The sequence below is a fragment of the Cupressus sempervirens genome, chromosome 2 (genome assembly GCF_028749045.1).
Source record: "Cupressus sempervirens isolate cs-2001-9-10 chromosome 2, ASM2874904v1, whole genome shotgun sequence".
Lineage (NCBI taxonomy): Eukaryota > Viridiplantae > Streptophyta > Pinopsida > Cupressales > Cupressaceae > Cupressus > Cupressus sempervirens.
Window position 1 is genome coordinate 526,858,025 of NC_143119.1, and position 25,621 is coordinate 526,883,645.

At 38.4% G+C, this 25,621-nt stretch overlaps 2 protein-coding genes across 4 annotated transcripts in view; one reads left to right on the forward strand and one right to left on the reverse strand.

Annotated features, from left to right (window-relative positions):
* Nucleotides 1-25,621, forward strand: part of LOC149573272 (mitochondrial Rho GTPase 1-like) — a 175,858-nt gene that overhangs the window by 144,955 nt on the left and 5,282 nt on the right. For all 3 annotated transcript variants that reach the window (XM_089814485.1, XM_089814486.1, XM_089814484.1), the window contains exon 15: nt 12,762-12,948. In XM_089814485.1, the coding sequence (XP_089670611.1) occupies nt 12,762-12,948 (187 nt within the window). The remainder of the gene's footprint in view (nt 1-12,761; nt 12,949-25,621) is intronic.
* On the reverse strand, nt 22,771-25,566 carry LOC149573273 (uncharacterized). The gene is made up of 5 exons (XM_089812310.1): nt 25,312-25,566; nt 24,772-25,169; nt 24,451-24,674; nt 24,220-24,340; nt 22,771-22,995 (listed from the first exon to the last, which is right to left on the reverse strand). Exons 1-5 carry the CDS (start codon nt 25,382-25,384, stop codon nt 22,771-22,773), a joined length of 1,041 nt encoding a protein of 346 aa, XP_089668436.1. The 5' UTR covers nt 25,385-25,566.

Consider the following 25,621-nt stretch of genomic DNA (forward strand, 5'->3'; position numbering starts at 1 on the left):
TCTGAAAAAGCCCCTCTCTGTCCATTGGATGACTGTCCCTACGGACACTCTCTAGCTATATGACCCATGCCACCACAAGTATAGCATGGCCCTTGGGTATAAGATCGTGTATCCTGTGATCCAGACTGCTGTGGGCAACCTGACCTGCTAGACCCACTGTATCCACCCCTGGAAGATTGTTGAGTCTGCACTGACTGTGACTGTGGGGTATGTACTTTCTGATCTTGCGGTAACTGCCACTTCTTGGGCTCGGAGCCCTGGTAACCCTGTGAGAGTTCCTGCTGCTGCTAAGACTGTTGGCCCGTAGAGGACCCTGGTGTATAGTTTTGATTCCCTTTCCAAGGGGGTCTCTGTCGAGTAGAGTTTCGGTTCTGAGACCGATCCTGTGATTCCTGTCTACCTCGAGTATCCTTTGCCACTAGTGCTATCTCCACTACCTGTCTGAAGGTGGCAGGGAAGGCCATCCGAACTGGACCTTGAAGTGAGAAATTCAAACCCATGATAAAACGATGTACCCGTAGTTTCTCGTCCTTCATGTATTCCACATAAGGAAGGAGTTCGAGAAACCTACTCTCGTACTGAGCCACTGTAAGACCTCTCTGATAAAGAGAATGGAACTCCTCTATCTGTTTCTGTCGGAAATGCTCTGACAAGTACCTCTCTCGGAACCTTTCTAGGAATGATTCCCATGTGAGGGTATCATCCTCACTCCACCTATGATCTCCTCCTGATGCCACCAGTTGGAGGCATCCCCTCTCAACTGATGAACTGCTAGGCGTGCCTTTAGATTACTCCCATAAGGGCGTAACCCAAAGCACCGCTGTAGGCTCTGCAACCATGCCTCTGCTATTGTCCCCTTAGTGGAACCTGTAAATAATGGTGGCCCGAGTTGAATCAATTCCCTGATGTCATCTCCTATATGTCTAGGAGGTCTGTCAAGTGGGGGTCTTCTCTGGTGAATTGACTCACCTTCATGCTCATCCTGCCCCTCCAAGTGTCTCGGTGGGGGACTCCTAGTCCTCTCTCTGCCTCTGGGCCCTCCTCCTCCGGGCCCGTCTGCTTCCACTACTGGAATCTGCTGAACTGGTTGTACCACAGGTACTACTCTTTGCTGAACTACACCGATCAATGTTTGAAGTGCATCCAAAATGTCCTAGTTCGGGTTAGGTGGTGGTGGAGGTGGAGGTGGAGGTGGTCCATCCTCTTGTCCCGCTCTACCACCTCTCACCCTATGACCTCTGCCTCGTCGGTTGCTTCGAGTAACAGGAGGCATCGTACACAATTTAATGTTTAGTTTTAAGTTTCAGAAGTATAATGGTCTAAGGTTCCTAGTGTTGAAACACGGGCTCTGATACCAAAATGTCGTGCCCAAACTACGAGGGCAAAACACACACAATTTTTTTTAAAAATTAATAATTAAAAAGCTCAAGTTTGATAAGTTTGCGATCACAATTTAAGTAAAAGTTCTCTATACTGATAAATTATTACTTTCGTTATTAAGATGATATCGACAATAGTTACATTTTAACTTTACAATGATAGATTAAAATAATTTGAACAACAATACCTATAAGCCTTAAAGGTAACTACGTAGAACAAATTACCTTATCTCAGTAGTCTAACATAACTTGCTATGTACACAAGCATAATGATTAACTTTCATAATAGCTAAACTAAATTTACATTTAACCAAAGTTTTAGTAACCATTATATAAATGTGTATCATGCATCGATTTGCAAAAGAATATCACTAACTACGTTACAAATCTGATCAAAACTATTTAATATTTATTAACTAAAAACTAAACTAAGTAGCTTACATAACTTTTAAACTAATTAACTTTCTATCGATTAAATCAACTAAGCATTGTAAATTTATAGTAACTACTAACTAATATTGAGCATACATAAAACTTTGAATATACTGTTTAAATCTACTACTTAGTTTAAACCACACACATTTTTAAACTAAACTAAGATTTAAACTAAACTAACTTTAATTTAAAAGAAAACGTTTACAAAACTAAACAAAATTACATTTAAATATATATTTAGAACACTAACTAAATTAACTTAACTAACCTAAACTAATCTAAATATTTCAGAGAACATAAGAAATAGAAAGGAACTTATAATTTAATATAACATTGAACTACTATAATTAAAATAAAACTATAATAATTGACAAAATATTTTAAATTATATAAAACTAACTAACTTACACTAAATTCAACTATCTTAAAAACTAACTAAACATTATATACTAACAACTTAAAACTTATCTAACTAACTTTACTTTATACTAAACTAAAATTAACTTAATCTAAACTAACTACCTTAACACTTTAACTTAATTTAATCATTTTATAAATCACAAATAAAAAATAAATAATTAAAAACAACTAACTAAACTAGACTAGACTAGCCTAACATCATACTAACCTAACCCCTACTAACACCTACACTAACCCCTACACTAACCCCCCCTACACCCTACCACAAACCCCCACTTACCCACGCGCTTCCCAAGCGCTGCGCTTGGGACAGCGCGCTGCCAAGGGAGTACAGACTGACAGCAATCCCCCTCCCAAAGCATTCGTTCATAGAAGATAAAAGGTGGAACAAAAGCAAGGTAAACTGCTTGCTATCATGTTTAACAAACAAACTTAAATGCTTCCCCCTCCAAGTTGAGCGCCCATTTTCAAATGAAGATGGGGATGGGACATGGAGGCAGGGTGACGTCACCCCCCCATGTTGATTTGATGACTTGCTATAACTTTATAAATAAAACCTATTAAAATATACATTCCAAATTTGACGTGCAAGGGGGAATTTAAGCCCAAAAGTTTATTAGGTATGAATTAGATATTTAGGATATTTTGAAAATGTTACTAGTCTATTTTAGAATTGTACATTTATTTATAAATTGATTAATCTAAATTTATATTTTTCAAACAAAATATAAAGGGAATCTTTATAAGATTCTCTGTTGCAATGAGGGGAATTAAATTGCCTCCCCATACAAAAACCAGAGAGTATTTACTCTCTTGTAATACATTTTTTTTTTTCATATTTTTCTAAGTATAGAATTACAAGGCAAAGTATATATTTTTTTTGGTCTATAATTTTGAATAGAATTAAAACATAGATTTAGCCATTGTGGCACAATAATGCAAGATTGATTAATATCTAATAATCATAAAAACTGAATCTACATGCATGATCATAAATTTTCATTTTCAACATATATGAAAACTTGATATTTTGCCAAACTGAACATCATCATTATTTCCATCCTATTTTTGATGTGCATCCATCTAAATTAAAATTACGATTGAATCACATGATAAACAATTATATTCAAACACCAATTTTATTGGCAAACCTGATTCAAAGGCTCAGCCGGGAAAGAACCAAGAAGAAAACCCGGCTTCGTTGCCATTACAACCAAATTTGAAATACAAACTACATAGGATATCAATCCCAAATTTCATCAATTTTAATTGAAATTTCTTCATGACCCTCATCAAGGGTTCCATACCAAATTCTGCAACACATTTCTACGAACCGTGGAGGAAACAGAATTTGATCAGGTAACAACAAGCATGACCAAGAACAAATCAAACATGCATATTCATACAAGGTTTTCACAGTAGGATTCACAATGAATCAACACTAGGGAAAATTGGATTTTTCCAACAGGAGAAGTCAAGCACAACACCAAAATAGATGCCCAATCGGGGCTATAAACCAAGAACTTCCATTCTTCCATTTTAACATGCCATACTCATACGAGGTTTGTGCTGACAGGTAGGGGCCCATAACACCCTACCCTCTCTCCCTCTTCTTGTCTTGAGAAGAGACTCTACATTGTTGGAGTCCAACGAAAATGCCCTTTCCCGAAATTGGCCGCTTCTGCCCTCTCCAAGGGTGAGTAATGCCAAAACACCCATGCAAGAACATCTCAAAAATTCATACAAAAACATGAAAGGAAATCATTCAAAACAACATGGTTTTCAAAGCTTCCCAACATACCCACAACCATACAAACATTCAAACAACAAGGTAGCATAAGCATGAAACAAACATGAATTCTGAACAAGGGAGATGAGAATTCCTACTTTCACAAAGAGGTAATGGCAAATGAACAAGTTTGAGTAGAGCTTTTCTCTTCCTTTCTTCAATCTACCAAGACTCCTCTCTAAATGTAGAGATTGGGTAACAACCTCCATTAGTCCAAGAAGGGCCTCTAAATAAACCTCAAACTCAACCACCAAAAGGATCAATAACTTCTCCCACCCACTTACAATTCTAGAAACTCCTAACTCAACCCATACTATGGTTAACCACTAAGTGGAGGTGGGGTGATGAAACTCATGGTAGCCATAGTCAATTTTCGGACAAAGGCAAAAAGAGACTTTTTGAGTGATCTCAAAAGTCAATAAAAGGGGCTTAGGGGTTGGAAAAGACCCCCAACCCATACCCATACCCCTTGGGTATAATTATTTCATGTTTTAAAGCCTTAGGGATAGGTTTAGAGCCAAACAAAAGCTAGGAATTAAATAGGACCAAATAACAACTCTAAAAAGCAGATTAAGCACTAAATTGGATTAAGGATGACTAAATTCGATTAAGAACCAAATTAGCAAAAAGACATTAACTTAATCCATCTTAGGTCCAGAGGTTACCCAACTAATCCTAATTAGCATACTGAGGAACATAAACAATTCACGAGTGTCAAGCGACACCATAAGAATACAGTTACGAACATTAAAATTTACTGATCACATAAGGATACATACACGCATCTTAATTTAATTACGAACAACAAGGTTTCCAAAATTAGCACATAGGGATCAGGTTTGTTCCTCCGTCGGTTTTCTTGGCTAAAATATTTGCACACTCATTGCACACATCAGTAGTCCCGAAAATCACATGTACATGTGTATATATACGTATCAGGAATCTCATAAATTAAAACATCCATCTATAACAAAATCAGGGTTCCTCTCATCCTATTCAATTCTTAACTATTTAAAATATCTTAAACCAAAATGTTAATCCAATCTTTTTACTTAATTCATCAACATACATAAACATAAAACATCAAATGACGGACATCAAATATCTGAAAATAACATGACACAACATGAAATAATATGATATGTTCAAGTATCTGATAATGTCTCGACATCTCGAGTCGTGAGTATCAAAATGATAAAGTAATAACTAAGGCTACGAAGTGTCAGGGCGAGGCTTCACAATTTGTCCAAGGTACCATCTGCATGGTACTTGACCTTATAGACCCATTTACAGCTAATGGGTTTCTTCCCAAGAGGGAGATTTGAAAGAACCCAGGTGTGATTCTTTTGAAGACTTTGAAGCTCAGCATCCATTGCCTGTTCCCATTCTGGAATTCCTTTGGCCTCTGCATATGTCTGGGGCTCAGGGATGTTGTGAATGTTGGCCATAAGAGCAACATTAACTGTGTTGTGCCGAATCTTCCTATTTCTGGAGGTTCTTCCCTCAATGAGTTCATCAGGACAAAGATCACTAATTGTTTGAGCCCACCATTTTGGCCGAAGAGTTAAGGAGCCAATATCAGAGGCCGTCGGAATAGTTAGATGAGGAGCAGGAGTAGGAGCTGTAGTATTTGGAGGTGGCTGAGGTGGTGTATCAGTAGCATCAGATGACTCATATAAAATAGAAGGACCTAAGTCAGAGATTGCTGAAGACTGAATCTCAGAATGCAGCGAGGAGGCAGAGAGCTGAAATGGTCCGAGTTCCTCATCAAACACAACATCACGACTGAAGATTAAACAATCAATACTTACATCAATCAGTTTGTAGGCCTTATGTGTGTGACTGTATCGTGTAAACATGAGTTTCTGGCTTTTGGAATCCAACTTAGTGCGTTTGGCACCAAGAATCCATACATATGCTAGAGAACCAAAAACTTTCGAATTGTTGATCTTAGGTTTGCGACCAGACCAGGCTTCCTCAGGAGTTTTATGGTTAACTGCAAGGGTGGGTGACCGGTTAAGAAGATAGACAGCTGTGGATACTGCTTCTGCCCAGTATTTTTTGGGAACATTTCTATGTTCTAGCATAGCCCTAGCCATTTCTGAGATGGTCCGGTTTCGACGCTTTACAACACCATTTTGCTGAGGGGTGTGAGGTGTGGTGAACTGACGTCTAATGCCATGAGTAGAACAGAAGGTAGAGAAAGCAGAAGAACAGAATTCCCCCCTCCCCCATTATCGGTCCTAAGAGTACGGATGGGGGAACCAGACTCTTTTTCTACTAGGGCTTTAAACTGTTGAAATACAGGAAAAGCATCTGATTTTTGCTTAAGAAAATATACTCACATTTTGCGACTGAAATCATCCACAAAGAGTAAGAAGTACCTGTTCCCAGTAATAAGAGTATTCATAGGACCACATATATCAGCGTGGACCAGCTGGAGTACTTTAGATGCCTGCCATGATTCACCATCCTTAAATGGTGTTCTATGTTGCTTCTCTGCTTGGCAAGCTCCGCAAACGCTATGGTTCTGGGTCTAGATATTAGGTAGGCCCTGGATTAATTATCTCGAGCAAGTTGTACTAGATATTGAATGTTCAGGTGACCGTATCGTTGATGCCAGAGGTTGCTGAGAGCAGATGATTTGGCGATTAAGGCACGCTCAAGGGAATTGCCTGAATCTACAAGCCTATAAATACCATGATCCTCAAGACCGACAACAAATGTAATGCGAGAAGCACGATCAATAATCAAACACTTGTTTCCACTGAAAATGACATCCAACTAAGGGGAGTGCTTTATAATCTGACTAATAGACAACAGATTATGTTTCATGCTAGGAACATAACATTCATTGAGGAACATGAGTCTTTTTCCTCCGGACTGAATCTGAACATTGCTCTTGCCGACGATATTGTATTCTTCGTTGCCTCCAAAGATTACTGAGTTAGAATAGGGAGTGAATTCAAAAAACCAATCACGCCTATGTGTGAAATGTTGGGACGCACCAGAATCTATGGACCGGGCAGAAGATTTCACATGACCTACAGGTATACTGGCCATAAAGGCATGGTAGATAGATTCTTTCTGCTCTGAGTGTTGGGCAACATTGGCTTGCTTTTTAATTGAGTTTGACTTCTGATGCTGCTGATATAGATGCTCATAATATGTGAATATCTCAAATGGCACAAACTTCGAGGTGAGAAAATGAAAGATCCAAAAAAATTAGAGAAGTACCCAGACGAAGGTTCGGAAAACTTATAAATAATACGTTGTCGGAATCCAAATCCATTGGCTCGAAAATTGAGGCACAAAAAACGAGGCACCTACAAAAATCTGATGAAGACCCATTTGAGATCTCGAAAAACCCATCACAAATATGAAACCAAAAAAAATTTCGGACCTCAAAAATTAGGATTTTGAGCAAAATAACAGTCAGCAGCCAATGAAGGTTGAATCTGCAAGAAATGGGAGATTTTTTGGAAAAGTGGTCGAAAAAAGGCAGTATGAACAGATGACCAGTGCTTTGAAGGAGGTTACGTCAGTGCTTTGATGCCCAAAAGTCACGTGATTAGAATAAGAAAACGACACGTTTTGTTCTAAAAAAATAACTTGCGTGTTTGGTTTCATCAATTTGCAGAGCAGTGATTTGAAGATAAGTGCCAAACTCGTTATTGAACCAAAAAACGCATGGAGAAGACACTAAGTTCCACAGCCAAAAACGCGAGTTCATAAACAGGGGAGTAGGAAAAAATGCGAGTGCAAAAAGATCGCAATTTTGAGGGTAGAGATGCTTCAATCTTCAGACAAATCTGATGATTTGTTGATGACTTTCCAAAAATCTGAACAGAAACCCTAGCTAGGTTTTCTCAAACGCTTTCAAATGCAAAAAAACTCTGAAATTTTTTTTTTTCCAAAAAATTTAAACGCGATTTGCAAATGGAACGAGCACCAAGAAATGCATAGAATAATTTCGAAAAATTTATGCACTGATAATTTCAAAAGGAATTATAAATTTTCGAAATAATAATGTATTAGGCTTTGATACCATGTTACAAACGTAAATGGCAGAATACTTGATATATTAATCAGAGATCAAATGATCTATATATACAAAGAGGAGAGTCAAATAGAATAGAAACATTCTATTCTAGACTACACCTAAATATTAGAAACATTCTAATATTTATAGAGATACAATAAGATACAACAGTGAGCATTGAAAAGAAACATAAAGGTTATTCTAATACTTCCTTTGTAAATGGAGGCCTAATTGCCCTAATTGCGTAGGTGAGAAATTGAACAAAAGACCATTTGTTTGTGTCATCAAACCTTGGTGCCTTAGTATGTTTTGTAAGTCCCAAAAGGGTGTCCAAAACTGTAATTTGTTCCCTAGGTTGTGTGGAGATATTTCCTTTTAAGTCTGATTTTCATCAAAAATGGCTACTAGCCTTTTTGAGTGGCTTAACAAAGCAACCATATGCTAGAAGTTGCACAGTTGATTTTTAATCATTGGATCATTCCATTTGTGACCTAAATAGACCATTTCCATGAGTATGAGTCTCACCTGGTTATTTCATGAAGTTTAGGGTTGTTTTACCAAATTGGGTCAATTTGTGCATTGTGAGCCACTTGTGATAAGTTGTCTTGTCTGTAGGGTTCCCTAGTGATTAGGGTTTTACTTGTTTGGATGAGTGGTTGGGATAACCTAATATCATCCTTGAAGCACTTGCAATTGGTGCTTGCACATTTGATCATCTTACCAAGACATTTGGTTGAAGGACTTCAGTGAAGAGGGTTTTTGGACCAGTTGATCATTCATTGATCAATCCAACTAGGCTCCATTGCATCACAATGTACTTTGTACATACAAGAAAAATACAATTGTTGTATACATGCTTCATGTAATCAAATTGCAACAACATTAGGCGTGCAACTTATAATAAGTCATAGTTAGTTAGGAGTTTGTTAGTAGAATAAGTCAAGGTGGTTAAGGGTTTCCCTTTTTCTCTCCAGGTTTCTCTCTCTTCTTATCTTATATAAGGGAGAGAGCGCATTGTAAATACTAATCCTTTTCCTTATACAAGAAGGCTATGCTTAAGTGCTTGTAACTTGAAAGCCTCGTGTTTTTGGATTTAAAACTTACTGGATTGAATAAAGAAGCATTTTCTCAAACTATGTGTTGTGAGACTTGAAGTTGGTCATTGTATTCTTAAGTTGCATTGATCAATTTATCTTTGTTTCACTTTATAATCTATCTTTGTGAAGCATTTAAGCGTTCGGTTTTGTTTTTTCAAGACTTTGAGCTTCTGGAAACGGAATTGTTATAGTTTAATAGTAGCTTCAAGTGCTAGGGAGTAGAGACTTTGTGCTTTAATTTCTAGTATATTATTTCAACCTGGATAGTTGGCAAGAGAGTTGCGCCTTGTTAGCTATTCATTTTATTCTTTAAAAGGATTGATTGTAAGAGACTCTGGATTCTTATTAGCAATCAAACAATTTAGTTATAATTGTTGTCTTAAAGGTTGTTCTTATGTCAAACTACGAAACCACCAGTATTACCATAGGAGTAGGTAACTTCTGTTAATTTGCAGGTAGTAGTTGTTACCATAAAATCATTCCTGAAAAAAGAGGAATTGATTCAGAGAACTACCCATTTGTCAATTTCAGTCAGGTTTCTGCTGTAGCCACCTATGCTATAAGAAGGGAGCCTCCCCTATTGCTGAGACGAGAGATTTGTCTCACTGCACCATTGCCTAAAGTTACCATTTTGTAAGTTGTAGCCTTAGTGACTTACAAATTTTTATCCAACACCTTTTTAAACCTGGCAGCTGAAAGCTTCAGGATAAAGCTCACCTCTTCAATAATCAAAGGCACAGTGAGTCTACAAGCAGATTAAGTGTCCTCTTTTTCCCTTGATACATACAATCATTTCTTTTCTTCCCAAAACCCAAAGGTCATTAATAGACAGCAGAAACCAGAAGACATTATGTTTTTTTAATTTTAACCCTTAACAAAACCTATAAGAATATCAGACCAACATCTTTTATTAGAATTGTTGCTATCCTTAATGTTACTTATGAAAAGAGAACATATCACAGCAGCATAATGACATTCAAAGAAATTACGGAAATAACTTTCCAACTCACTTCAGAACAAACAATGCACAAGAGTGAAGCTGAAAATAAGTTATTGAATTAGAAATTGTCATACTAAACTATTTTTTATAAGTTTTGTTTGCTTCTATGCTTCTGTATGAGAATCAAAACAATATACATAAATTTCAAATGTATGAGAATCAAAATGCCTATTCTGATTTCAAATGTATAAGAATCAAATATATTTGATGAAATATATATTAAAGGTTACAATTGTTTAATTTTCTGAGTCATGCCAAGTCCGAGTCCCAATACCATGCTTGAAAAGTTTCATTCTTAAGTATTGAAATTAAAAAGGTGCACCGTTTTATCTCTTTATATGATTGTACTTTATTTGCTTGGAAAATGTTTACTATTTGGTACTGACTATGGTGGTTATCATTAGATGATCCACTTCTGGCAAGGGTGATAATGATTCATATAGTTCTGAGCTTTGTATACTGATAGCCTGAATGAGGCTTAGTTTCATAGACTGTTTACTTTAATGTTTGAGACTTTTGGATATTGATAGACCATGTTCTTTTGATGTTTGAGGCTTCTGTTCTAATGAATATGAAATTTATTATGCTGTTATACTACTGCTCTTCTGACTTATTTACATATTAATATTGTTGTTATAAGTTATTGGCATATCTCTATCTCTCTTTCCCCAACTTTCTCTATAATGTGTTAATGACCCTCTAGGAAACGTGTCCCCTACCACTTCCTGTCCACATCCCTGAAATGCTGTGGAATGTAGTAAAACATAAAAACCTGTTGCCATCTCAATACATTTAACCACAACATGCATAGAATAAACAAAATAACTACAACGCACCATTGACAAATTGATGATCGATTGTGCAATGCACGTTGAAGCTGCTTCTTTAGTAGGATATTTGCTGCTACGTCCTCAGTAGCCAGGGGACATTGTGCCATCCATGTCCCATGGATGTCTATTGGATAGACCTGATATTTTAAGAAATAATGGTACCTTTTCATTTAGATGCTCTCAGGTTTCTAATCACTCCTGCACAAGCTATCTTTTTGATGCAGGAGCATCCTGGGTTGCCTTGTTATCCTGCTCATTTTGTTCACTCTTCATAAACTGAGTTACCCAATGTACGCCAAGTGACTCTTCATTAACCTAGTTACCTAGTGTTCGCCAAGTGACTCTTCATTAACCTAGTTACCCAGTGTTCACCAAGTGACTCTTCATTAACCGAGTTACCCAGTGTTCGCCAAGTGACTCTTCATTAATCGAGTTACCTAGTGTTCGCCAAGTGACTCTTCATTAACCGAGCTACCGAGTGTTCGCCAAGTGACTCTTCATTAACCTAGTTACCCAATGTTCGCCAAATGACTCTTCATTAACCGAGTTACCCAGTGTATGCCAAGTGACTCTTCATTAACTTAGTTACCCAGTGTTTGCCAAGTGACTTTTCATTAACCGAGTTACCCAGTGTATGCCAAGTGACTCTTCATTAATCGAGTTACCCAATGTATGCTAAGTGATTCTTCATTAACCGAGTTACCCAGTGTTCGCCAAGTGACTCTTCATTAACCGAGTTACCCAGTGTTCGCCAAGTGACTCTTCATTAACCTAGTTACCCAGTGTTCGCCAAGTGACTCTTCATCAACCAAGTTACCCAGTGTATGCCAAATGACTCTTCATAAACCTAGTTACCCAGTGTTCGCCAAGTGACTCTTCATTAACCAAGTTACCCAATGTATGCCAAGTGACTATTCATTAACCGAGTTACCCAGTGTACGCCAAGTGATTCTTCATTCGCTGAGTTACCCAGTGTATGCCAAGTGACCCTTCATTAACCGAGTTACCCAGTGTACGCCAAGCGACTCTTCATTCGCCGAGTGTCAACATTTGGATGTGATTTCTACGAGCTGACTTGCGGGATTTATTTTGTTCGCGACATTTATGTTAAGATATTTTCTTGGGATGCGTCCAGACCGTTGTTGGGTCGGCCTTCCTCTTATGTAATGTTCTAGAATAATCTGTAAGCCATTTGGCAAGTATATATAGTGTTTAGGCTTAGAGTTAGAAAAGCTTTTGGGGAAGGAGATTAGAGAGCAGAACTGAAAGTGCGAATTTGCAGTTGGATCTTTGAATGTGAATGTATTTGTAATTGGCCGTAACCCAGAAGGCCTTACAGCTGGGCATGTATGAAGATATTTTGATGAATCAATAAAAGTAATTCACTCTTCTTCCTCCTTTGGTTGCTGTTCTTTGTGTTTGTTTCCATTGTGTTAACTCTTGCAGGGTGGTTTGGATAGCTGGGTGAGCCTTTGGCCCTAGTTATTCACCCTTTGCCTACATCACTTTGTGTTGTCCAATTAGTGCTTGTTCATATTTAAGATTTTGTCCTCTGATTTGTGAACGTACTTTTGTGATTTTTTATATGATGAAATATGGTTTATTATTAGGAAATGCATTCATACATATACATGGCTTGCTGAGCTTGGGAAGTAACATATTCTTTATGACAGATAGTAAGCACTAACATCAGGAAGATAATATTTTTTTGAGGCCAGCTGCAGGAAATACTAATTTTTACTGATTTAATACTTTATCTCTAATGTCAGGTAAGCCAGGACATGGGTGTTGAAGCACCGATTACTGTCAGTATGAGGTTGGGTGATACAAGTAATTTGTTTCTCCGCATTGTTGATGCTGCTCAGCGACCCCATCTGAGCATTCCTGAGACTGAAGTAGGTAGAAGCCAGAAGCAGTATCGCCGTCTAGTAACTCGCTCTCTCACAGTTCTATCTGGTAAGTTCTGCAAAAGAATATTAAATGTTCGTTGGACACTTCCACAAGTAGCTACTGCAGCTTCTTACAGAATTATTTTTTTATCTCTGTAAATTTTATGCTATGCTTTGATCTGCAGCAGGGAAGCCAAACCATGCTTAGCCTGATAGAGTGAAATCCTCTCCTACTAAGAGAAATTATTGGATATTCAATCATTTGTTTTTTCTCACATCTAACACACCCTGCACAGCTTATCATTGCTGCCCTTTAAACCAATCAGGGTCTAGACTCCCAAACTACCATTGGTTGTTGTAATCTGTTATCATATAAAACGTATGATCACAATGAGGAGTCTTCGAGTAGAGACCAGATCAAAAACTTAGACAACTGAATTTGTCAATAATGCCAATTGTTAGAGTTAAAACTTAAATATTTAACCCAAGTTATTGGTTCAAATCCTGATGTGGATGTGGGTACAAGAACCCCATATGTGTAGACATGATTGTTTTTTGGGGGGATTTTGGATGCATTTGGGTACATGTGTCTACACACACACACACACATACATACATATTATAAATTTATATTTATACAAAAAATGCAAGAAATATACATTATTAAAGCATTTGATAGTATGATACTTTATCATTGATCAATGCCGAAGATAATATTTAAATGCAAATTGATTCAGCAATAATTACAATTACAAAGTTTAGTTCACGATTCAGCGATCATCATAAGGATTATCAAAAAAATCATCATCTGTTGGATCTGCTGCAAGTTCGGGATCATTTGAACCCAAATTGATTCCACCTTCACCAGAAGCACCATGCGTAAGCATGCAATGATGATGACGATCATCATAACCTGTAGTGAGTCTAGTAAGATCCTCAATGGTTGCATCCAAATTGGCACATTCAGAGGCTGCATCCCAAAGCTTTGCTGCCCCATCCTTGTAGTGATTCTGCTTACATGACAGAAGACACAAGTGACAATGAATATAAACCAAGTCTTTGACCTTTTTTGAACCCAAACGGTTATGCTTGACTGAGTGGATAAAGGAGTATGTACTCCAATTCCATTCAGTGGTAGAAGAATTTGCAACTTGGATTGTTTTCACAAAATTAAAAAATCAAAATGCAAAGTAAATTGAAGAATTTTAAGTGCCAAATTGTAGAATACAAGTAGTTAAAAAAAACTTTAAAAAATTGTGAGAGGATCTTGATTGCAAGAGGGTGGAGGTATCCAATTTTTTGATCATGGACATACTGCCATGTGATAACTTCCATGTCATATTGGTCATTAATAGTTGACAGAGCATGACTTCTTCCTGAGGCAAATAGGCCAAATTCTCGCCTAACTTGTTTCTCCACTTCTTCATCTTGGAAGAGTCTAGCAAATGCCCGCTTGTACCAATTGGAACCTTCTTCGTCTCTATATGGTGCTAATCTTTGTGGCATAGAAAGTACTTTCTTTTATATTAATTTGGAGATAGGGCATATGCAAGGAGGTGCAATGGAGTGGTCATATTTTCCCAATGATGATGAATGATTGATTCCACCTTATTGCATAAGTTTTCACATTCTATGGGGTCATTCTCATGTTTTTGTATTGTTAATTTTACTTTCTCTACCATTGTGTCCATGCGATTATAGACATCCTTCAAACAAGGTGCATATTTATAAACAAATCGGAGAATAGTCATGATAGTCTTGGTGAATTCCAATACATGCTCCACAGAAGCCCACCAATTGTCATCCAAGACCAATGAATTGACCTTTTGGGCCCTCTTTGAATGTGAAGTCTTCCATACACTCCATTGGCTGCAAATAACCATTTGACCCAATGCCTTTTTCACCTTGAAAAGTAGTATCATAACAATAATATGAGATGCAAATCGGGTCTCAACAACCTAACCAAATTAATAGCAATATCAATATGCAAATAATGCATTAAAAAAAAAAAAAATAAGCAAATTTATATACACATTGATAAATGAACATGACACAAATAAAATAAAATAAATAAATAATTAGTATTTACCTTCAACAATTCCAATCTGGAGAAAGATTTGAATATTGATTGTGACATTTGATGTTTTGTCACAAACATCTTGATCTCCTTGCCCACAACGTATATGTGTTTCATCCACTCTATTTGAGTGCCAATTTGTTATGTCACTAAGTTGAGAGTGTACAATGCATGGTGTTCAAAAAATGTGCTCATATCGCTTCTCAACCAAAGCACCTGCACCCTTACAAGTTTTTGCATTGCTCATGATTACCTAAACAACTTTGTCACTATCCGCTAATTCTATGGTCTCAATGAGAATTCTGAAAATGAACTATGCATCGTTCATTTCCCCTTCACAATCAACTGCCCTATAAACATTGCCCCTTTGGCGGACACTGCAATAATATTAATCAACAGACAGTTTCTGGTATCTTTCCATTTATTGGTATCAATAGATACACCCAATTCAATTTGAAAATCTCTAATTGGTCAAAGGGAGGTCTCTACAGTAGACCTCTCTTTTCAAACCCAGGACTTGTGTAACCAGCTAGTGCACTATTGATTGTGGACACCATTTCTTGTCAGTATGGTGATCTCACCAAGTTGAAAGGAGATCATTGGCATAGAGGCAACAACAATGTCTCTTGCATCCATTTTAGATACCTTTTCCAAATGGACCTCATTTGCGGATGGTAATTTGTACTTCTTCCTCATCTTTCACTGGCAGCACTGGCAAGAATGGATGTTTGGAGGCTACAATTGATTCAGTGGGTAATTGCAAATTTTTTTTTCTAACTCTACCAATATAAGTAGTTTGTTTTGATCTTGGAACTAATCTATCAATCTCTTTTGTTCTTTTACAAATTCTGCTATTTGTGCAGGAGACAACCCCTTCTTATTTGGGCCTTGACACATTCCCATCACTTTATTAACAGGGCCCATAAAGTGAAGTTTAACACAAGAATATGAGCTACTTTTGGGTTTAGTATTACAATAATTGCACTTCCAAACATATGTCCCACCTCATGAAACCTGTGAAATTCTGATGGTATGTCTCCATAATGGAGATGCTATATCACTTTCGAATTTATCGGTTCCTTCCACACCCACTAAACATTCACTACTAGCCATTCTTGCAATTTAATTTCTTCTTGTAATAAATTAAATAAATTTAAATTAGAAAAAAACAAGAAATATAAGCATACAAGTGCAAAAAAAGATAAAAAACATTAGAACAAAGATCTTAACTTCTTTTTTTAATGAAAAAAACTTCAAAAATTTCATCCCAAACTTGAAAAAAATCATTAAAATCAAGACAAAAATCATTAAAAGACTCAAACGCTTACATTAGACACTGAAATCTCCTTTGTGGAAGCTATTTGACACCCCACGAATGTTTCTCTTCGAAAATAATTACATGCCCTTCGAAATTTGAAAATGGAAACTAAATGAGAAGAGAGCAAAATATCAAACAAAATGATATGTTAAAACACTGAAAGGCCTCATCTAGGGTCATTTTAGGGTTTTGTGGAAACGAATAATAAAAAAATCACTTTTAAAGCACATGCTTTACGTGAAAGGTCAATTTTAAAAACTTTTTATGAAATTTCTCAGCTCTAGGCATCCAGGTGCGCTTGGGTGAGTTCGGATGCTCACATGGAGTGCTTTTTCCTCCTACGGGTGCATCTAGAAACACCCACAGGGAGAAAAAGTAACCCCTGTAAGCATCTGAGCACACCAGCACCAGCATCCCTCACCATAGCCTATCTGCATCTAAATTCTTGGTAGGATGCATACACCAGTAGCTTAGCTATCGATATTTATCATTTTTACCATGATTTTGGCATTTGACATTGATCAACGATGAAGTATCATACTACAGATGTATTTAGTTTTAGAATTCTGTTTATTTCTTTCAAAAAAATTGTATACACACTCAAATTTACTATACCCAAGGGACATTTTTTTTGACACACTGCTGTACTCGGATTTCGCACCCATGCCCATTTCTGTACACATAACAACAACTGCAGCAATAACTAATAATGTCTTTGATATAGAATGATGGCGCTTATTTGGAAATCAATTTGACTATTTTTGCAATTTTGGGATTTTTTTTGTGATAATCTGGGTGCACAATTAGAGCAATAAACATTAATTAATGAACTTTGTTTGTACCTAGTTTAAATACAGCTCTTAATTCTTTAGTTAGTTTGTGTGAATTATCTGTATATCAGTTATATTCTTGTATTTTAGATTAAGGACTGAAAGTCTCAAAAGTATTTTTATGTCCTTAGAATGCTCATTGGGCATGAGTACATGCAAATATTCTCCATCAGTGTTATGTTGGCTGCTGTTTCTTCTTTAAATATCATCAAATATAGATGACTAATGACTAGTATGGATGGATGTGCTTCCGGATGCCCGCATAGGGAGAAAAAGTGCGCCCAGTAAGCATCCAAACACACCAGCACCCACATCCCGAACCATAACGCATCCACATCCGTATTCTTGGGCAGCTTGCACAAACTAGTGACTTAGTATTTAATTATTGATTGGAATTTAATATTTATCATTTTTACAGCGATTTTGGCATTTGACGTTGGTCAACGATGAAGTATCGTACTATCAAATGTATTTACTATTTCGTTTTAGAATGATGTATATGTATTTCAAAAAAATTGTATACACACACATCCTCAGCTTTACTGTACCCAGGGGCATTTTTTTCGACATACTGGTGTATTCGGATCTCGTACCCATGCCCATTCGGAAACTTAGGTAATGACTTATAACATATTTGATATAGAATGATGGTGCTTATTGGGAAAGCAATTTGACTATTTCTACAATCTTGGGGATTTTTTCTGATAATCTCAGCACACACTGAGTGAAATTAAAACAATAAACGTCATTGAACTTTTATTTGTACCTAGTTTAAGTATAACTTTTAATTTTGTAGTTAGTTTGTCTGAATTATCTTAAGGTCAGTTGTTTTCTTGTATTTTGGATTAAGGACTGAAAGTCTCACAAGTATATTTATGTTCTTAGAATGCTCATTGGGTATGAGTACATACAATATCTTCCATCAGTGTTATGTTGGCTGCTGTTTCTTTTTTCAAAAATCATGAAATTAGAGATTCTCTTGTATAAGCTGAATATTTCAGCAAACTATTTTTTTGATTGCTTATTTTTCAACTCAAACTCATGCAGGATGGCATGGAATGACAGCCCTCAAAACTTGGATATTTTCTGGTAACATCCCCATTTGACTGCAATATTCTGGGGATGTACTCCTGGTTTTCCCGCCCTACCCCCACCGGAAAAATTGGATGCTGGATTAGGTGGGGGCAGAGATGTTGCTTCCTGTATCTCTTCCATAACACCCAGACATCGGTGATCCATCCACTTGGAATATTAGTTTATCATCATACCTATTATTTATTAAAAAGCTTTAAGATGACTCCATAAGACCAGTTAAAGATTAATTCCCAGCAATGTATGATAGAGGGGTTTGAGGAAGGTGTTTTTGATATTGTTCTAAGGCTTAGATGACTTTAAATCCTTCAATTTGAAAAGGCTATAAGGAGACAATGAAGTGCTTGTCGGAATGACTAAATGTCAAAACATATCATACAACCCTTTAGTTAAAGAATCCAAGAAGTGTGTATAACTAGGGGAAACTTATGAACAAGAGTTCTTTATATGAGAAAGAATGGAAAAGTCAATAAAATAATAGTAACTTATATTACAAAAAAATCACACAAACAACATTCCATATAACATTCCTTATTAAGAAATAAGGAGCAATAGCATCCATATATAACATTCCAAACACCTTATGCATAGAGGACATACCCTCACCTTAGCTAGGAGATATACCACACTTTAGCTAGGAGATATATCCTCACCTTTATCTAGTTCCTTCCTTGGGCCAATTAATATGGCCTTTTTTCTCAAGACCAAGAAGTACTCAATGCTATGGACAGCTTTTTAAATGTACTTTTGTATATTTTGCAGTGTTGTATGGATTCTCAGGTTGACAAACAACTATTGTATATTTCCCAGTGGTTTTTCTTCTGTCATCGTTGTTGGGTTTTCTTTTTCCATATTTCCCAGGGACTCATCATTGGGCTTCTGAAATGGTTTCTTTTGCTACTCTGAACTTCTATGAAAAGTTTTTTTTTCATTGTTGTTTGGGAAGTGTTTGAAAGATGACTTGCTCCTCAGATCACAGTTAAAAGTTGGGTGAGATAACCCCCCCTTTCTGAGATTCCAAGATTCTTAGCACAAATGGGACCTGATGTAGCTCTTCCTATTGCCAAACTTCATCGTTGACTAGATGATATTTGTCAGACTTCCTGGAGTGATGCTGAGAGCTGGCCAAATTGACAATTTCATCCTAAAGTTTATTTATTGAAATTTACACTATAATTTGACTGAGCTCCTAGAGTTAGTTTGGTTACCACATCCTGGGGAAAATTTACCAGCTAAGGATTCTTGTATCTGGTTGGGAGCTCAAAACTCGTGCAATTTCACTCTCACATCTGTATCTTGCATTTGGGCCGGTGTTGCTGGCCAAAGAATCTTTTAACAACGATTAGGCAATTTATGCTTCTCCACTGTGTTTCTGAATTTACTCTTCTATACTACATATAATTTTGAATTTTGAGAGTACATATAATTTCTGTACTCTGAAAATGGCCGCCGTTAGTGCATTTCGTGGGTTTTCAGCTGGTGCAACTGTGGTCTCCCACACATGTTTCAGCTGGTGTGACTTTGGTAAAGGCCGCCGTTAGTGCGTTTCATGGGTTTTCTCCTCTTGGCCGTGGGTTTCTTCTTTCTTTCTTCATGTGTTCGCCTGATTTTTGTTCACTCGCCTGGCACCTTGTCCTGACGACCTTCACCTTCATCTTCTGTTCCAGGCTCTTGAGCTTCCATTCATGGGGGGAGTTTGGCTTCTTTTTTGCTGTTGTCTTTGCCTCCTTTGCTTCGTGTTGTTTGTAGATCTCTGTGTTGGCTTCCCAGTACCTATTCTACTTGATTTTGTGACGAGTCCTATTCGTGTTGTTTGCTGGTGGATGTGTGGCTTTGTCTTCTGCTTCCTGCTGCGTGTTAGACTCCCACTTACGGCCGAGTGTCATGGTGCCTTCCTGCATGCCGTCTTTCTCATACACGCTGAGACTTTGGTGCTCTCCTAGGATTTTGTTGTTTTCTGTCGTTGCTGCATTCTCTTTCACAGCTCGTGCTCTCCTCTTTTGTTGTTGCTGGTTTCACGGTGATCTTTTTTACACCATATCGTGCTAACAGTGGCTTTTTGTTGGCCCGTGTTCTTCTGACTGGCTGTTGTCGGCTTCCTCATCTACTCACTCGCCTTTGCTCTGTTCTGTGGTGGCTTGCCTTTCTGTCCTCTTGCGGTGCCTCGGTTTGCTCCTTTTTTGACGTGTGCTGTGGTTGGCTTCTCTTTGGGATCCTCTTTGTCTCCTATTATGCCTGACTCCATTTTTGTGCTTGCTTCGACTAATGTACCTGCTCCTCCATTGACTTACCAACGTGTGTATGATAGAATGTTGAAGGTTGAGGTTGAGAACCAATACCTGAGGGACACAGTCCAGGCACTTTCTGAGACTATTGCTGCTATCAAAGTACAACTTGACTCAAACTTGTATACTCTTAATAGTTTCTTGGCCACCCTCATTTTTGATACTACTGACATCAAAACTGACTTCGATACGGTCATTGAGCAGCTGGGAAATCTGGATACTTTTAGAGCTCAGCAAAATGAGCTAGTTGCCAAACACAGTAGTCTTATTTTTGAGATTGAACAAAAGGCCAAATCTTGGGCCTCAATTTGCACCAATTCCGGCTCCGCTCCTTTTGTGGGGGTGGAAAAGATTGTACCAGGGCAAATTCCTGAGGAACGTTGGCAGCATGCATGTGAGCTTAACGTCAGAGTTTGGGGCCTCTTGGTTTTCACCACTAGTCCTCTGATAGCAGGACAGTCCTTTCTCTCCGATCAATTGGGTATCTCAGATATCACTTTAGACAGGTGTTGGGTGGGACCGGATGGCACTCTTTTCATGTAGTTTCTCTCACTTACTGACAGATTACGGGCTCTTAGATTGAAGAGGAAGTTTTTTCCTCTTCCTTCTAAGATCTTTTTGGATGAGGACCTTACTAGAGCACAAATTGCGTAGCTGAAACACTCTAGGGGTTTGGTCGCTGAGGCAAGATGGGTTGGGAAGTGGGTTGTGATCCATAACCTCAAAGCTATCATTCAGGATTCCCCTCCCAGTGGTTCGGAAGCAAGATCGTCTCTCCTGGCTAAACGACGCTCTCACCAGCAGTTACATGGTGGAGAGTCTTCCTCCGGTTCTCTTCATGTCAACTGTTGGAATGGTAATGACACCCTTTGGTTGTTACTTGGTCTATTTGCGGATGCGTTCAGTTTAGCGGATATTTTGGTTGTCACAGAGACTCATGAGAATCCGGTTCGCCCTCTTTTAGGGTTTTCTAGATACCAATGGTTGTCTATTTGTAGGGAGGAGGTTCAGGCCTCAGGTTGTGTTCATGGTTCTAGTGGCGTGGCTTGCTTGATCTAGGACGACCTTGTTAGTGCCATGACGATGCTTCACTCAAACACATCGGCTAGATTTATGTAGATCTAGATCAGCCACATTGTTCACTGTTTTAGAGACATTTTTCTTGCAATCTTTTAGTTTTTGTCGGCCACCTCTCCTTATGCGATACATAGTCTAGTGGATGGAGATCCTTTCTCCGGTTTGCATGAGTTCATCTCCAAGTTCTCGAGCTTGGGCAACATCATCATTTTGGGTGACTTTAATGCACGGACTAGAGACCTCCAAATCCCCCTCCATGAGCGTACTTCTGACTCAACATGTATTTGGGAGACAGATCCTGCCACTATGGGTTTACAGCGCCTCTCTCAGGACTGCCTCCGGCCACTCTCATGCAATGGTCACAATTTCCTTCAGCTCTATGAGTCCTCCAACTTGTTGATTCTGAATGGCCTCCCATGCTTCCTAGGCTCGAAGCTCTTTACTTGTTGGCCCCATTGTGGGGGTGCGATTGTGGTTGACTATGTCCTTTCACCAACCTATTTCATCACTCAATTAGCTGCTTCACCATCACCCATCCCCCTCTGGCTGATCACTCTATTCGTAGCCTTTTCTTCCACTTCACCCCCTCGTCCCCCCCCTTCCGCTCCACCCTCTACCCTTGCTTGCAAGCTCTCGTACCACTTTCTGTTTCTCTAAGTGTGATTGCTACCTCTTCACCTCTACCTCCGATGACTTCTCTCCTCTAACCACTTCTTGGATTCCTGTCAAGCTTTGACATTGTTTGACCTTTTGGCCTCTAGTATTTGGGAGTCTACCCTCCTCTCCATCTCTCACCACTCTTCCACGTCCCCCCTTGGCCTTGTTCATCAGAAATCTTGCCCTATGAACCAGTGGTATGATGACGATTACAAGTCTTCTCATCGATCCCTGCATGATTCCTTTGCTGCTCCTTCCTCCTCCTTCACTCAGTTGCTTTCCTCGTACCACCACCTTCTCTGCCATAGGAAGCGGTTGTTTGTGGCTTCACAGTGTAGATCCCTCTACGACACGCTCATTCAAGACCCAAAAGCTTTTTGGTGTACCATTCTCCCCTACCTTCCACCCTCAACTGGCACTCTTCAGTGTCCCATGCCTTTGCTCTTTATGATATCCCTGGCCAACTGCCCATTCACCCTACCCTTCTCCCCATTGTCATCTATTCATTCCCTCCGCCGTTTGTGAGGTCGTCAAATTCATGAGATGTGGTAGGTCAGCCGATAAAGACAGGTTTCAAGCAGGGCTTTTCTAGCACAGTATTCTGATTGTTTGCTCCTTTCTTTTGGCACTCTTTAATAGAGTGGTCTGTACTGAGTTTCTTGATTCTTGGTCGAGACATGTGATTCACCCAATCTACAAGTCCGGGTTGGTTTTGGACCTCGGCAACTACAAGAACATCATGATTGAGCTTACTTTTGCCAAGCTTTATGCCACAGTTCTGAACATTATTCTTTCCGAACAACTTGACAGGAGGCAATGTTGTGCTAGAGGGAAGGTTGGGTTTTGTTTAGACCATAGTTGGAAAACTCGCCAAATGCAAAAACTCGCCAAGCCCCCCAAAAGTTTAATCGGGAAAAACTCGGCGATTTAAAAAAAGAACTCGGGGAAAACTCGGGAACCTAAAAAACCGCTGAAATTTAATTAAAAATACATTTATTTTGCAAAATTTAATGAGAAGATGCATCTAATAAGTTAATTAAAGACAATACAAAAGAAAGAAAGAAAGTTTAGATATATATAAATGCATAATGCGTACAAAATTGCATTCTCATGCAGAATGCTCATGGTAGGAAGCAAAATAGTAAATTACTAAATAGTTTCAATCTGTCAAACTAGAAGTAAATACTAAAAGTCTAAATACATCAATACAATGTGACAATGCCAATCACATCTTCCTCTTTCCACTTGCACTAGCAAGAAAGCGAGGGGGTCTAGTCCTAGAAGAAGTGCCCCACACTGGGATAGGGCGTGAGCTGCGTGACTGTGAACTCTGTGGCTGTGACCCCTCGCCCGACGTCCCTACTAATTGGCTCGGCGTCCTAGAAGAGGATGCATCTCCACCTAATGGTAATGTCTGATCCTCGCCTGAATCATCATCATCCTCGTCCTCATCCTCAATGTCATCCATAGTGAACTGAAAATCAGTGTCAACCTCCCCCTCCATGGCCTGGCTCTCCAAATCAGCGATCTCATCTGGTGTAAAAAATGGACTTGGCTCCTGTGCTGTCCAATCAGAATAAGGATCTATCTCATCTAGATCAAGCGGACCAGGTAGTTCTAAGAGCTATGACTTTTTTATGCGCAACTTAAGATTATAGTGCACATAAACGAAGTCATTAAGCCGTTTTTGAGTCATTCTGTTTCTTTTCTTTGTATGGATGGACTCAAATAAGCTCCAATTGCGCTCACAATGGGATGAGCTACAAGGTTGGGATAGGACTTTGAGAGCAAATTTCCTTAAATTGGGGGTATTGCCACCCCAACTTGCCCACCAAGCATTTGCAAAACAAAATTTAAAAAGTTATAAAGCAATAAAAAACAAAATCAGAAGCACAACTTATCAATTAGCAAAAGTTTTAAAGTTTGACGCTTTACCTGGTGCTTGAGTAGATCTTGCTCTCTTTGCTAGCATAGAAGAGAACAAAGGACCCTTTGATTCCACATAGATTTGTTGTTCGGTCACAATAAGGTCTCTCTCCTCTTCACTTGATATCATTCTCTCAATGCATTTAGAGAGACCTTCCATGACCTCTCCATTAGGATCTGAGTAGGAATCATCAGCCCTAAAACAAATAGAAAATGATATCAAGTCTTACTACACAACCTTAAAAAGTAAAGTAAAATAAAGACTTATTAAAATCCCAACTTCAAGGACAATCAATTATCATAGTACCTGAATTTGGGATTGAGGAAGTAGCCTGCTGCATGAATAGGTTGGTGGAGCATATTGTTCCACCTCCTATCAATTATTTCCCAAATGGGGTCAAATCTGAGACTGTCCCCGTGATAGTAACTTCTAACAGCCTCTTTCGCCCTATCCATGGCCTCATAAAGACCTCCCATTGGGGATTGCTGCCCATCACATGTGCGCAAGACTAGAACCAGGGGCAGAGACATCTACATTTGAAATTCGAAAAATACAAATTAGTTAATAACATAGTAAGTTATGAATTGAAAATGAAACTTGAATAAACTAAAAATATAATGAAGTTACCTCCACAATCTCCTTAGCCTTTGCAAAAAAGCTATCATCAAAGACTATTCGTGCCACAGCTTCTCCTTCGGGCTTCTTTGAGTAAGGTGAAGCAACCCAATCAGCACACACAAACATTTGCTTCAAAGCCAATATGTGGTCAAGAGTACTTTGCAACGTCAAGAAGACCGTTGCAAACCTTGTCATAGCAGGTCTCATCAAATCTTTGCCTTTAGTGGCTTTTCTCATCAAACTGAGAACCCATGGGTGATTATAGATATATTTCGTGACTCGCCTAGCATCTTCCACAACTGGACTCACCCAATCAAGTTTTCCTATGTCCTCCAAAAGAAGGTCAATGACATGTGCTGCACAAGGTGACCAAAAAAGTGTGGGATGCCTCTCTTGGAGGATTCTACCTAAAAGATTAGCAAAAAATCAATAATCAGTAACAAACTTTCCATATTTAGTATTTACAAATTACATCAAATCTTAATTGAATAATACCATAGCATTACATTCATGATTCATATTGATTCAAATATAAAAAATTAAATCTACCTGCTGCTGCATTATCTGTGATTATTTGCACCACATTCTCTATTCCCACCTCCATGACAACATTCTCCAACATTAAAGCCAATGTGGCTGCATTTTTCACTTTGTTGGAGGCATCGACAGATTTCCAAAACACCACATCATCTTTGCAAGCAATCAAGAAGTTAATAATGGTTCTACTTCTTCCATCTGTCCACCCATCAGATAAAATGGTGCAGCCATACTTCTTCCACTCTTTCTTTTGGTCTTCTATCAACAATCTTGCCCTACCAACTGCTTTGTCAAGCAACCTACAAAATTTAAGTGTAATATT